Raw genomic sequence first — 14,328 nt, forward strand, 5'->3', positions numbered from 1 at the left:
AAAATTATTAACAAACCCTCTTGGGCTTTATTAAATATGACCAAAAAATATAGTTACATGTGCAAAAACCAATATGAAATACATCTCCAGTATTTCCAAATAGCGCCAGAATATGACACCAGAACAAGTTCATCCTTTTCAAAGGTACTTTTCCAAAGACATTACCACTTCAATTTAAAAGATTAAATATTTATCTGTGTATTTCTATGAGTATTTAGAGTATCAATGTAAGTTTCATGGCAAACACTGGCTTTTTTATACTAACCTCCTTTTTGAAACTGACATGAAAGTAGTTGAGAAATTCCTTTACACTATTTGAGTGATGTAATTTCAGAATATAAACTGGTACAATAAATACTTCCTCACCTATCAGAGTATTTGCTAATTGAACTTAACTTTTCTTTTGTCTCTAATTTGCTTTGGTTGGTCTGGTTCTTCCTACATTCTAGCTACCTCAAAATTAATTATTGCTGTATTTTGTGCAACTCCACACTATTTTTTAAGAAAACGTGACAAATATTTTTAGCATGAGGATCTGCCCAAGGAAACCTTATTAAAATGGGAGCTCAGAGAGCCATACGTGGATATTTTTAGTCACACTTTGTACTTCATTTGTCTTTTTACCCACCCTATTTTCTAACAGAACTTGAGCATTCAAGTGTTTTTTACTCACTTCTGTGCTCCCTGAGACAACAGCTTTGTCCACGTTCAGCGACAGCTGCTCTTCAGTCTGGCAGACTCCCACAGACCACTCTGCACAGCGGTGATGAGCCCAGCAGTGACCTGGTGTGTGCACAGAGACAAAGGGCCAGGGTTGGACAGCTCTGTCGAGCACTGCCTCCAAGTATGCAACTCAGTTCTGGCAGTAAATACTTGCCAGAAGAAACACACAAGTCCTCTCCCCGCTTTTTTTCTTGTTGCAACGTTGAAAACCCGTATTATCATACATGAATATATTACAATTACTATCAGTAATTGTAAAAAAACACTGCAATTCTCTTGTATATACAACACACCTTTTTTGTATGTTTATAATTTTCAAGTGGCTGATCATGTAATCATAGCACTGAGGTGCTCAACATTCTCTGACTTTGATTCTACATTCAATGCTTGTTTGACACACATACAGAGTTCCATTTGACCTTATATTTCACTGTAGAAAACATTTCCCTAATTTTGTACTCTTAATTTATGATTCCCAAGGTCTGGATATCTGTATGTTCATGCAGAATATGATCCATAAAGTGTTTACTTAAAAGCTCAAAATATAGCATGAATAGAAACTCATATAAATGACTGAGAAAATTACATTAATGCAAAAAGTACAGTATAGAGATACACCTACCTAACAAAAAAAAAAAATCAGAATTTGTAGAATTCAACAGGTAACTCTTACAAGAAGTTTCTAATTCAATTCTGGGAAAAACAATGGAAATAATGTATACTTCCAAAGGAATTCTCTGACTGCTTCACACGGGAATTAGAAATGATGGTTTACACTAGCAGTTGAGATTAGGTATTGGCCAACTTATTAATTCAAGCTACAAAAAAAAAAATTCCAAAAATCTCCACATGGGTTTGAGAACAGCAATTTACAAATAACAGCAACTTTAAAAATATAGATTGATAAATCTACATCCACCCATCTACACACACTATAGTAAAACTATTTAAACAAAACCATCAGATTTTATTTTTTTCTTTTAATTACACCTTGAAATAACTTTCCACATTCATGAAAGAGTGACATTTTTATTATTTCCTAAAAGTATTTCCATTTTTTGGAGCAAAGTATGTGAATGGACTACTGGCATCAAAGTATTTGGACACAGATGCCTTCGGAAAAAGTAATTAATAACTTAATTAACAGAAAAGTTCAATTAAAATGAAAGAGTAGATGATAAACCAGACACATTTTTTCCAACACAAAACCTGCAGATTCTGGAAACATGCGTGTGCATTATGCCTCTACTGCTTTAATCATGCTGCTCTTTTAAATCTTCTATTCTACTGTTTCCAGTAACACTTGCAGCAGGAGATCAGGTAACGTCATAGGATTACGACTTTTGAGAATTATATTAAGCTATGCCTCATTCCTTTTCCCTTTTCTCCCCAAAACAGAATCACAGTGCTGAAGGTATTACTACCTGAACAGCAGTTCAGCAGCAGATTACAAATATTTCCCCACACAAAGCTGAGGATTCTCTTTTCTGGAGAGACTACAAAAACACAATCTGACACGGGCAAAAGCTACCAAAGCACCATCAAAGACTTGACAAACACCACAGCATAAAAACCCAACAGCTGCAAAACTTCACTCATGTCACTGTGCCTACTGTACTGCTACTGGACAGGGAGAAAAAGGATAACAATGGATCTTACCTGTTGGCTCAAATAAGGCTTGAATATCAATGTCATCTGGTAAGCCAACTAAACTGAGTTCATCCCAGAATTTGACAACCTGATCATCAGAAGCAGTTTGGGTGCTTACACTTGTACATGATGCTATACTCGATCGAGATCTGTATCAGGAAGCAGAAAAAAAAAGCTTAGAAGTGACCACATTCTTTGTTCAATTAGCCAGATACTCATAAATGTTCCAAAACTCACAGCAAGTAAATTTTTTCCCTAATATGATATAATGTAAATCAACATTAGCAAGAGTCTTCCTGATACTTTATCCCAACACTTTCCCCAATAACAGTTGCCTGTTATAGCTGCTATTCAGTAAACAAGCCTACTCTGTTCCAGTTTTTCAGGACACACATGCTTCTTTAAGTTTGATTTTGTTTGATATTAAAACTTTCCCAACCCTTGGAATTGAGAATGAGATAACAACATTCAGGGGTGAGGTGCCTACAGAAAATACTAGAGCTATGTGAAGGTGGAAAGGGGAAGGTAGAAAAAGTACCAGGACTTCAATTTGGAAATAAACATCTTTATACATACAATGCTACCAGATGTTAAAAAAAAAAACAAACCCAAAAGATGGGGCTGAGCTGGAGAAAAGGAGGGGGGGAGATTAAAAAATGCAGTGATATAAAGTCTACTATACTGTACTAGCTTATAACCTTATTAATCTGTTCTCCAAATTCTAATCTCAACAGAAAACAATTCACACAACTCATATTACTGCATTAAAAAAAACCAAACAGAAGCAACAACTTTGCCTTTATTTCCTGCAGGCTAAAGAATATCGTGGACATCTAAGGGTGTGAATTTAGACATACTGATAAAGAGACTTGATCACTGATGCCACAACAATTGGTAGGAAAGGTGGTGCTGCATTTTCCATTAAGGTTCTTTGAACTTGATTACTCTCTACTATTAATAACTCAATTGTATGCATCTGTCAAGAGAAAAAGTAACCATTGGAACTGTAACCTGTGATGACTCTGCTTTTCTTAAAACCATGCTTTACTTCTGCCATTACATTAATAAACACATTTTAAAACCCCTTAGCATATGGGGGGGGGGGGGAAAGCAACATTTCTCTTGAACCACCCAAGAAATCTTAAAAGTTTTCTATTATTTCTATTATTATGGTATCTTCATGACTTGCATAATTTTTAAACAATCTACCCCAAAACCTATTAATTCTGACACTATCAACATTTAAAACCTCCTTAACAAAGCACTAATGTGCACTATGCACTAGTTTGACAAAACTGGTTTCTGAACACCATTTATGTCCACTGGAATTGGTTTGGGTTGGAAAGGTTCTCGTTCTAACCCTCCTACAATAGGCAGAGACATCTTCCACTATCCCAAATTGCTCTAAACCCTGTCCAGTCTGCCCTTGAATACTTCTAGGGATGGAGCATCCACAACTAGCCTGCACAGCCTGTGTTTCACCCCCATGGACAGTGAAGCCTCCTCTAACACCAAACTGCTACTCACAACACCAAAGCTTAAAGAATCTTTGGGAAAAACTAAATGCCAACTGACAAGGCATTTTTCTGTATAAAAGAAACCTTTCTTGCAACATCAAACCAATCCATTTACAGAACGCCTCAATTTACTCTGCAATCTTGCCCTGCACCAAAACACTTTCCATGGATTTCTCTGAAAATAGTATTTCATGTATCTACAGAATATTGCCTGAGGCAAGGGTGTTACTTTTATTAGCTTTAAGAAAAGCCACTTTTCTATAGCATCATTACACAATGTGCACTTTTCTACTGCCAACATGGTGATAAAAACATCCAATGGGCACCCAAGCAACCTCAGCAAGCGTGAACCGCTGAGCAGCTTCTGCAGCAGCACCACAGACACGGACAGGTCTGACTCGGGCAGTTCAGAAGAACCCAAAGCTGCCTCCCTCACTGCTTTCCTTCCTGGCCAGGCCAAGCCCAGAGCCAATCCCCCAAAGCCCAGAGCCAATCCCCCAAAGCCCAGAGCCAATACCCAAATGCCTAAAGCCAACCCCCCAATGCCTGCAGCCAATACCCCAATGCCTGGAGCAAATCCCTCAATGCCTGGAGACAACCCTCCAACGCCCTGGAGCCAATCCCCCAATGCCAAGAGCCAATACTCCAATGCCAAGAGCCAAACCCCCAAAGCCAAGAGCCAATACTCCAATGCCCAGAGCCAACCCCCCAAAGCCTGGAGCCAATCCCCCAAAGCCTGGAGCCAATCCCCCAATGCCTGGTCTGGGCCCTGCACCGCCTGCGGCTCTGCATCATCACCACCACCCTCAGCCCTGCATCTCTGCCCCACACCACCACTGCCCCATGTCACAGCCCTGTATCATCACACCACTGTCCTCAGCCCCACATCACCACCACCCTGCACTGCCTGCGGTCTCAGATCACCTTCCCACCCTTGACCCCTCATCATTGCCCCACCCGCAGCTCCACATCACCACCCCACATCACTGTATGGCATCGCCATCCCACATCACCGCCTTGCCCCCTGCCCCACACTGGCCTCAACCATGCATCACCGCCCCACATCACCCTCAACCCTCCACTATGCTGCAGCACCAGCATGGGCATCAACCACACACTGCCTGCAGCCTTTCACCGCCCTCAACCCCTCACACCCACAGACCCCTCATCACCCTCAACCCCACACACCCACAGCCCCTCACCGCCCTCAGCCCATCACACCCACAGCCCCTCACTGCCCTCAACCCCACACACCCACAGCCCCTCACCATCCTCAACCTCGCACACTCACAGCCCCTCACCGCCCTCAACCCCACACACCCACAGCCCCTCACTGCCCTCAACCCCACACACCCACAGCCCCTCACCGCCCTCAGCCCATCACACCCACAGCCCCTCACTGCCCTCAACCTCGCACACTCACAGCCCCTCACCGCCCTCAGCCCATCACACCCACAGCCCCTCACTGCCCTCAACCCCTCACACCCACAGCCCCTCACCATCCTCAACCTCGCACACTCACAGCCCCTCACTGCCCTCAACCCCACACACCCACAGCCCATCACCATCCTCAACCCCACACACCCACAGCCCCTCACCGCCCTCAACCCCTCACACCCACAGCCCCTCACCATCCTCAACCTCGCACTCACAGCCCCTCACTGCCCTCAACCCCACACACCCACAGCCCCTCACACCCACAGCCCATCACCATCCTCAACCCCTCACACCCACAGCCCCTCACTGCCCTCAACCCCACACACCCACAGCCCCTCACCGCCCTCAACCCCACACACCCACAGCCCCTCACTGCCCTCAGCCCCACACACCCACAGCCCCTCACTGCCCTCAGCCCCACACACCCACAGCCCTTCACTGCCCTCAACCCCTCACACCCACAGCCTCTCACTGCCCTCAACCCCTCACACCCACAGCCCTTCACTGCCCTCAACCCTGCAGGACCCACAGCCCCTCACTGCCCTCAACCCCACACACCCGCAGTTCCTCATCACCCTCAACCCTGTACACTCACAGCCCCTCAGTGCCCTCAGCCCCACACACCCACAGCCCCTCACTGCCCTCAGCCCCTCACACCCACAGCCCTTCACTGCCCTCAACCCCTCACACCCACAGCCTCTCACCGCCCTCAACCCTGCAGGACCCACAGTCCCTCACTGGCCTGTAACCCTGTATCACCACTGACTCCCTTCGCTTCTCTACGATTGCAGCCCCTCTGTCATGCAGACAGCACTGAGTGATCCCACACTCACCATCAACTGTGAAGGAACCCAAGTCATCACAAGTCCTCAGTGACAGGATCATGGTGCCCATAAAGATGTGGCTCTGAGCAACTCTATCCCAGTGCCAACCATGTACTGAGCACTCTGCTGCAGTTCCAGGTATGCCCGACTATGGCCCTGCCATCTCTCACAAGTCACTGAGAGGCCTAGAGACCATGATCAAACCCCCAGGCCTGGGAGAGCTGCCTGCAAACCTCACTCCTGCTGTGTGCCCTCAACAGCACTGGCACCAGGATGAGAGGAGAGGCTCTAACCAGGCTCTAATCAGAGGCTGCCCATTATTCCAGGCTACCAACACATGAAGTGTCAAAAGTCTGTCCTCTTCCACCCTTTGTGTGTACTTTTACTTCAGCATTACGAGGAGATCTGTTCTTTACAGCGGCTATGTCTCATTTCTGTGTTCTTCCAGAGTGAGGATTCACACTTAGGGAAGAAACAAACCCATTTTTAAAAAGCAGAAGAGACAAACACTTCTATATCAGTCACGTGTTGGTTGCTCTGGCATTCTGCTTTTAGTTAGGTTTTTGTACATGTTGATTTTTCTTAGAAACATCTATTAATTTTAAAAACCCACACTTACACAAACACAAGTCAGTTGCCTATTGTAGTACAGAACCAGTAAAGATCCTTCCTGAATTTCATGTAAAATTAAAAAAATCTACATATTTATTGTAGGACAGACTTACTTCTTCTGGCCTCTCTGTTTGCGCGGCACTGAGTTTTGCCTTGGAGTTCTCTCACAAGCTCCATCCGTGCTGTCGCTGGCTTCACTCTTATTTAAAGGCTGGTTTTTCCATGGGATAACATACCCAGGAGTGGGACTGAATTGTTTTAAATCTCCTTGTCCTAATGAGCTCCGTTCTCCACAGTAACAAAAGGCGCAGAGTTGTTCGCTGTAAAAGGGAAGATCATTACTTCTTTATTGGGGAAAAAGCCAGCAGAGGATGCCCCATCAAAGAGCAAATTGCATGCTAATTTAACCCTTTATAACAAAACAATAAAAGCTCCCATGTGCCATCAGGTATCAGAATCCAGCATTCAGAAACACTATTTCCAGCTAATTAACAGTTACATTAAAATAACTTTTTTTTAATGTTCATGAAAGTGCCTGATTAATGAAGCAAACAAAATCCATGTTATATTCAAATTACCAGAATTTTCAAAATTCTGTGTGTGCAGACACATGCTTGCTAAGAGGCATCAAAATGTTACAGAACACATAGAACAACACATACACCTTTCTAGAAGCACATACAGGTTATCTGTAACACATGTGTAAATACTATCCACTCAAAGGTTTACTAAAAATGGATGAATGAGAAAACCACAGCAATGGCTACAGTCACACATGCCGGAGCACACCACATACACAAATCCAACCATCCTCATTTAGTTCAATATTTAAAAACAAAATGATGTCTACAAGTTTTACTGGAAGAATTCTATATTTACAGAACTGTGACCGCTGCAATACCCTGCACCATTTGCAATTATGTTTTAACATGCACAACATAGTGACAGGATTGAAATGACAGCTCTGACAGCACTCCTTGTGTCACATCATATGGAAGCTACTGAAAAATATTTCTATAATAAACATACCCACAAACTTAAAATGTGAACTTCTGCAACTAATGCAGTTTGCATTAAAGGAAGGCCATTTAACACTTGTTTTTTTAATGCTTAAATGAGCAATTCTGTTTTCTTCGTATTTATGCCCCAAAGACCCCAAAAAGATGCCTCAGGGAATCAGGCACTTGGATAGAGGCTTGGTTATGCCTGGATGCCATTTAAATAGATTTCAGTGCATCTCCAAGGTGGCACATTTGTATTTGGGACACTCTGTGCTGTGTGAGTGAGAGGAGGGAAGTGAAGTGGGAGGAAGAGAAAACCTTAAGGCTAAACTGCTGCAAAATATTTACTAAAATCTAAGGGGAGAAAATAAAGCCTCCTGTGCTTTTCAGTCTAGAGAGACAAGAACAGCAACAGAAAAAGTGGAAGTGGAAAAGGAAAGTTCCAGATCCAAACAGAATCCAGCAAAGCTGCTAAGATTTGGTTTATCATACTCTGGGATGGCTCCTTTTGCTCTCACCATAGAGCAACAATAGAAAGAAAAAAAAAAAGAAAAAGAAACCTGAACTGGTCTACTACTACTGGTAATACCAGACAGTCGGATGCTAAGGAAGAAAGAAGCGTATCATGAGCCCAAAATGAAGACCAGAATGAAGCCAAATGCTTTTATCTATGGTTGATAGGTAGGACTGCACTTTCATTAAGGCAGATGCACCACTGGGAATATGCAGGTTGGTGGACAGATAAAGCAAGTCCCATTCATGATATTGAAACCTTCTATGGTATTGTTAGGAAACATCTGTCCTCATCTCATGGCCTCAGCAGCACATCCCTCATGATCTGCCTCAACACACAACCACCATGAGCCAGCACAACCTCCAGAGCTGATGGCAAATTTCTGCAATGTTCCAGAAGTCTTTAGAAAAAGATATCCGAAGACAAAAAACCAAAGAAAATATGGGTAAAGGCAGTATGAGAGCAGTAGAAAATGAATAGTTACACTGAACAGTAGGTATGTCTATTTTATAGCTAGCTTTCAGTGTGATAAAGCAACAAATAGACTATTATTTGTCTGTCAGTGACTGTAACCACTGGACAGGCAGTGTAACCTGATCTGGCCTCACAGGCAGAGTTCCTAAGCAGGGAAAGCAAAGCTATTTATGCTGGTTGAGACTAGAGAGACTTGTGAGGAGACTTAAGAGACTTAAACAGGCAACACCACGGTATATAAATTACACTAGTTACAAACACAAGATTATCCACAGTGGAATAAATAATTATTCATACATCCTGTTAGGACAGACTATCACTGCTCATTAAAAGACTTGAGGATAACTACAAACAAATAAACAAAGCTCTTTAAAGTGGAGTCGTAGCAAATATGCAATAATGTTAAGGTCTATAAAAGACAAATATGAAACAGTAATTAAGAAAAAAATAAACTAACTTTTCAAGTGGTATTATTTGAAAAGGCATACAGGAGTAAAGCTGGTATTTCTGGAGCCTGGAAGGCAGCTCCTGCATCCCAGCTTCCAGCAGTAGCTTTCTGCAGGCAGAGTGGAGTGAAACAACAGGAGCAGTGAGTTTCACAGCTACTCTGCAGCGTGGTGCGGACAGCTGTGAAGCTGTCAAGAATCATATGGTTTGTGCTACTGCTCCTGCCTCAGCAGAGTGGGGAAGGCAGCTGAACCGAGTGCTCGACACAGGGAGGGGGCTGGGGGAGCCTTCACTGAAGGCTGTGAGCACATGGATACAGAAGTCAAAGACAGGAGCAGCAGAACGTGCCCAGAGCACTGCCAGGACACTGTGGGGCTGAGATAGAGGGGAGAGATTATACAAGTGGGGAAAAAAAGGTTTCATGCTTTCCAGAGGGGCTTCAACTGTAGCCACAGGCAGACAGGCACAAGCACTCAGTGGCAGTGAACTGCCAGCTCTGCAGGAAAGCCCTGCTCCTCTGCCTCCTGACATGCCACACTGCTGCCTCATCAGGCCAAACAAAGTGGCCAGTTCCATCACATTAGCCTTTTAGCTTCAAGTGCTCAGTAAATATTTTAAGTTATGTCTGTATGGGCAGAAGGTAGAGATTTTTTCCTATCATCTGAGGACTGCAGCAAGTACTTACAAATCTACTTTCCATATGTCAATATGCAATTAGAGGGATCTAAATCTGTGATGCAAGAAGAGCTCTCATATTGAAGATAACAAAATAGAGATACTGGCAAATCTTAAGATCAATCCCTAGATCTGTTATCATAATTAACATATTTTAAGAACAGGATAATTCAAAATGGGATAAAAAGAAAGAGACGATGTGTCACAAATCTTTTTATAAGTTACTAAGAAAAAAGAAATAAGATTATCAGTACTCCATTTAAGATGTATCTCAGGAGCTCCAACTCAAAATGTAAGTCCATCATTATCTGTAACTTCAACTTAAATTACATATTTTCCCATGACAAATGGTACTTTCTTATAAAGATTTAAAGATCCAGAGGTGTTTTATTACCAGGAGGTGCTCCTATACCTCACCTCATCCCAGAGGATGCCATAGACTTGAATGCACAGAAATTTTAATACATAACACTGAGGAAAACCTGTGTTCAGAATGAACCAGAAATACTGGGTTTTAGGGATGCATTAAGAGGCAGAAAAGCTAGTAATGTCTGAAGCTAATGTCTGTTCCCATCGAGCCATGGGAGGAGATCCAGACTTGGATCTTGTTTGAAGGACGCCCTTTCTAACAAGAAACATGCTGATCCCATCATTCTTTCACAGCCATGCTCTTCTACAGGTTCTTATTTCATCAGTCAGTGTCTCTTCCTCACACAGAATTTACTCAACCCCCTGACAAGAATCCAAAGTGCTATAATCCTCCCCTGTCCACATCCTGACAAAGGATAACAAAATGGCCTGCAGCCACTTAATCCTGAAGGAAGGGAGACCAGTCACTTCCTCTACTTGACTGATGACAGTCATCAGGACTCATCCTAAAACACAGATTTTTCCCATTGAAACAACTTCATTTCAACACATGCAGTATTGGGCAACTAATTGCACAATATTAAATCACAACCAGAGGAGGAGAAACATCTGGTTTGCTTGCAAATATTCAGTCATAGAATTAAGGTAAATCCGAGAGTCCTTCAAACTTATTTTTTTAACAGAACTAAGCCTTAGCACCAGGATTACCAACACCTGTAGTTGCAATTCCCAGAGCAGCCCCTCCTGGATCCTTCTCATCTGGGAAATGGCACTGGGAAATCCTTGATAACCAGCAGATGTGTAGACTGGCTCATGCAAACACATTTTGTTTATGCTGTGGCCCATATCTCACAGATGTGCAGTTGTGCCCACGTGAGCACTGTGCAGCTTCTGGGAATCTTCAGATGTGTCCAGGGGAGCCTGTGTGACCCTCAACAGTATCTCACTCCCACTCTCCTGCTTGTTTTCCATACATGAGTGGAATGCACCACAAGCTGCAGTGATAAGGGGCACTGCCATGCCCCCACACCTCCACCTACACAGCTGAGGGAATAAATCTTCCTTCCTCATTCTCACAGGAATAACTTCTTTCCATGTCTCCAGGGCCCCCAGACAGTTGAACACCAAGCAAGAGAGCGAGTAGCCTATGCTGAGCATGTCTGGCAGTGAGATGCTCCCAGTTATCCAACCCTTGCAGTACTCACTGGTGAGGGTGGCAGGATAAAGGAAATCCTGCAGCTGCCCATTCTGCAGAGAGGTGTTAAAGCTGCCCTTCTTTCAGAAGAGCCTGCACAGGGAATCCAACCATCACATGGAGATATAGGGAGGATGTCAACAGCAAGAGAAATTCAAACTCTTGGATTCAGCTCAAGGAACACTCTTCTTGTAACTTCTCTGAAATCCCTCCCAGCCTACTGTGGGACTGGCATTACCAAAGGAGTTTTGCTGTGCATTCACCTGTTTCAATTAATCACACTAAAACCGGGTTTAAAGACGAAAAAACAAAGGATTATATTTGAGAAAATGCAAGGCATGGCAATTCCAGTGAGATCCACTAGCTATAGCCATTGCCTCAACATTAAACACTAACTTGCACATGATCACTACTGCCATTTGCCACAATAAAAATTGCACTGAAGTTAAAAAGAAACCCAACTTGGACAGCATAAAGATCTCCTTCACTCAGGGTTTGGGGTTGAAAAAGAAAGTGAAGAGAGTATCCTGTGACTTTTGCTACAAATTTGTTTTTAAAGGAATTATGCAACAATCTTCCTCAATGCCTGGAAATGCCTTCAGAATGTCTTTTTCACACACTACTTGTTACAGAAATTTACAGTGCTTTTAGCATCTATTTTTCAGGACTAAAATTAAGCTTAACTCAGTGTAATGGAGTATTTGGTAGCAAAACAGAACTTCATCAGAGCATTATTTGTACTAATTACCAAACCAGACTAATGAGGATTGGCCTTGAGAATTCTTCTTCCAACCTAACCCTGTTAAAAGTTTTAACATGTGCTTAAAGAATAAATTAAACGCTATAGGGGACCTACTATTTACTTAGCTCTGCCAAGTTGTGCTAATGCACAAAATACTCTCATTTTATGCTGTTATTTAAAGACTAAAGTGTTTTCCTCCTAAGTGAAGATCCACCCTTTTATCCTTTATGTAAATTCAAATCAATACCTGCAAGCTGCATTTTAAGTGAAGAAAAAACCCCCACCATTTCTGACTTGAAACAATACCAGGGATCTGCATCAGTGTGAGTTTAAACATACTGAGATTTTCACACAGGTAAAGGTACTCTAAAATTCAGATTCAGATGAAGCTTTTCTGCATCTTCTAACTATGCTGTAAATATTTGGACCTCAATAATCACAAAGCTTGAAAGGAAACTACTGAAGAAACCTCATTAGGTGAGGCATAACTGCTTCATATTGATATAGGATTCAGAACCCAACACATCACCCTTCTGAGTGAAGGATACTAAGGACAGACAAAGATGGAAAGGGCAAATGTAGACACCACAAAGAGAAAGAAGCAAAAATGTCTGCTAAAAGCTGTATTTAAGTGTTTGACACACAACCTCCTCACAACAGGTAACTGAATCACAGAACCAGCTGAAATTGTGGTTTGACACTATTACAGAGATTTGGGGGTTGAAGTAACTATTTAACTTACACAGTATAATTCTTTTAAAAAAAAAAAGAGGTGGGACAGAGTTTATATGAACTTCAGGTGAAGAATTTTAGAAGTTTATTCAAAGCAATTAAACTGCATTAGACAATAACTGCTTTCCAATTTCTTCAAACAGCACAGTTGGAGTTCTACAGCCATGTAATCAACTTAATGATACTCTTCTCATTTGAAAGGAAGAAAACATTACCTCCAAACACAACCAAAACAACACATCTTACTGATATTTTTAAATTTGGAAAATAGGTTCTTATTCACCATGAATTCTGTCAGCTTTTATTTAAACAATTATTTGTTAGGGTTTAACATACTGCAGATGCAAGAGGAGTTACCAGAATGCCAATGCTGAAAAAAGTGAATTTACAGGTCTAATCTAAGGCCCTCTAGATAGTTCCTTAAAGGCCATGTGAACTGACTTGGACCCTCAAATAATAATGTGCTACAGAATGCAATTGATTGTACCTGCAAAGTGGCAGATCATGCAATTCTGAGTTATTTTCACCTCTGAAGGATAAAGTCAAAGAATAAGAAGTCCTGTAGCTTCAACCTTCAGTATGCAACTGGGCCCAGGAAGTATTATCTGTGTAAGCCAAATTCTGTCTCTTGGTAATTAAAACATAATACACAGAATGGGTTTGGGTTGGAGGGACCTTAAACATGATCCAATTCCAACCCTCCTGCCACGACAACAGGCTGCTCAAAGCCCCATCCAGCCTGGCCTCAAACACTTCCAGGGGTGGGACAGCCACAGTCACACCCAACTCACACAGAGGTGCCAGCCTCTCTTGGAGACAACTTCATACAAATACTAAGTAGGGTCTTACTACCTGAAAATTACTGAGATTTACCATTTAGCAAGCTGGCCTTAAACAGCAGTTTTTCAAAAAAGCTTCGTCTAAGCAGGATAAGCAGAGGTATAGGGATATTCAAGAGGAGGCAGACATGGCATCCATGCCCCCCAGTATGTTCAGTTCAGGGCCTCCCTGTGACAACTGTGATTCCTTTACACTCATTCTCAGTTTCCCTTTCTTGCCCAGTCTGCTCTTGGCCACACCTAAAGTTTCAGTAAACCACATCCTTTGGCAAGGACGTCACTCAAGTCACTCTCTGCTGCACAAAGAACCACCTCCTTTTATTTTTTATCTAACCCTTAGAAGTTTCATTTGATGACCCTCAATCTCTTGCATTAAAAGAAACTAAGCAGTCAGGATACAGCCTTCCACACTTCATCTATGATTCTGAAGCTTCTTATCTTCCTTCTCCAACATCTTTTACAAAACAGTCCTGAATTGTCTCCTGGAATCTACTTCAGATCTTTGATCAACCCTTGTGTTGTTCTGTGAAACATTTTAAGTTTTACTATACTAATTCTGAAGTTACAGATAGACTTA

At 42.4% G+C, this 14,328-nt stretch overlaps 1 protein-coding gene across 13 annotated transcripts in view; it reads right to left on the reverse strand.

Moving 5' to 3' along the window:
- The window catches only part of KMT2C (lysine methyltransferase 2C), a 190,884-nt gene that overhangs the window by 110,029 nt on the left and 66,527 nt on the right, over positions 1-14,328 (reverse strand). For all 13 annotated transcript variants that reach the window (XM_079301725.1, XM_079301717.1, XM_079301728.1 and 10 more), the window contains exons 4-6: positions 6,877-7,083; positions 2,383-2,522; positions 674-783 (exon numbers count right to left, since the gene is read on the reverse strand). In XM_079301725.1, the coding sequence (XP_079157851.1) occupies positions 674-783; positions 2,383-2,522; positions 6,877-7,083 (457 nt within the window). The remainder of the gene's footprint in view (positions 1-673; positions 784-2,382; positions 2,523-6,876; positions 7,084-14,328) is intronic.

This window comes from Erithacus rubecula (assembly GCF_903797595.1).
Source record: "Erithacus rubecula genome assembly, chromosome: 3".
Lineage (NCBI taxonomy): Eukaryota > Metazoa > Chordata > Aves > Passeriformes > Muscicapidae > Erithacus > Erithacus rubecula.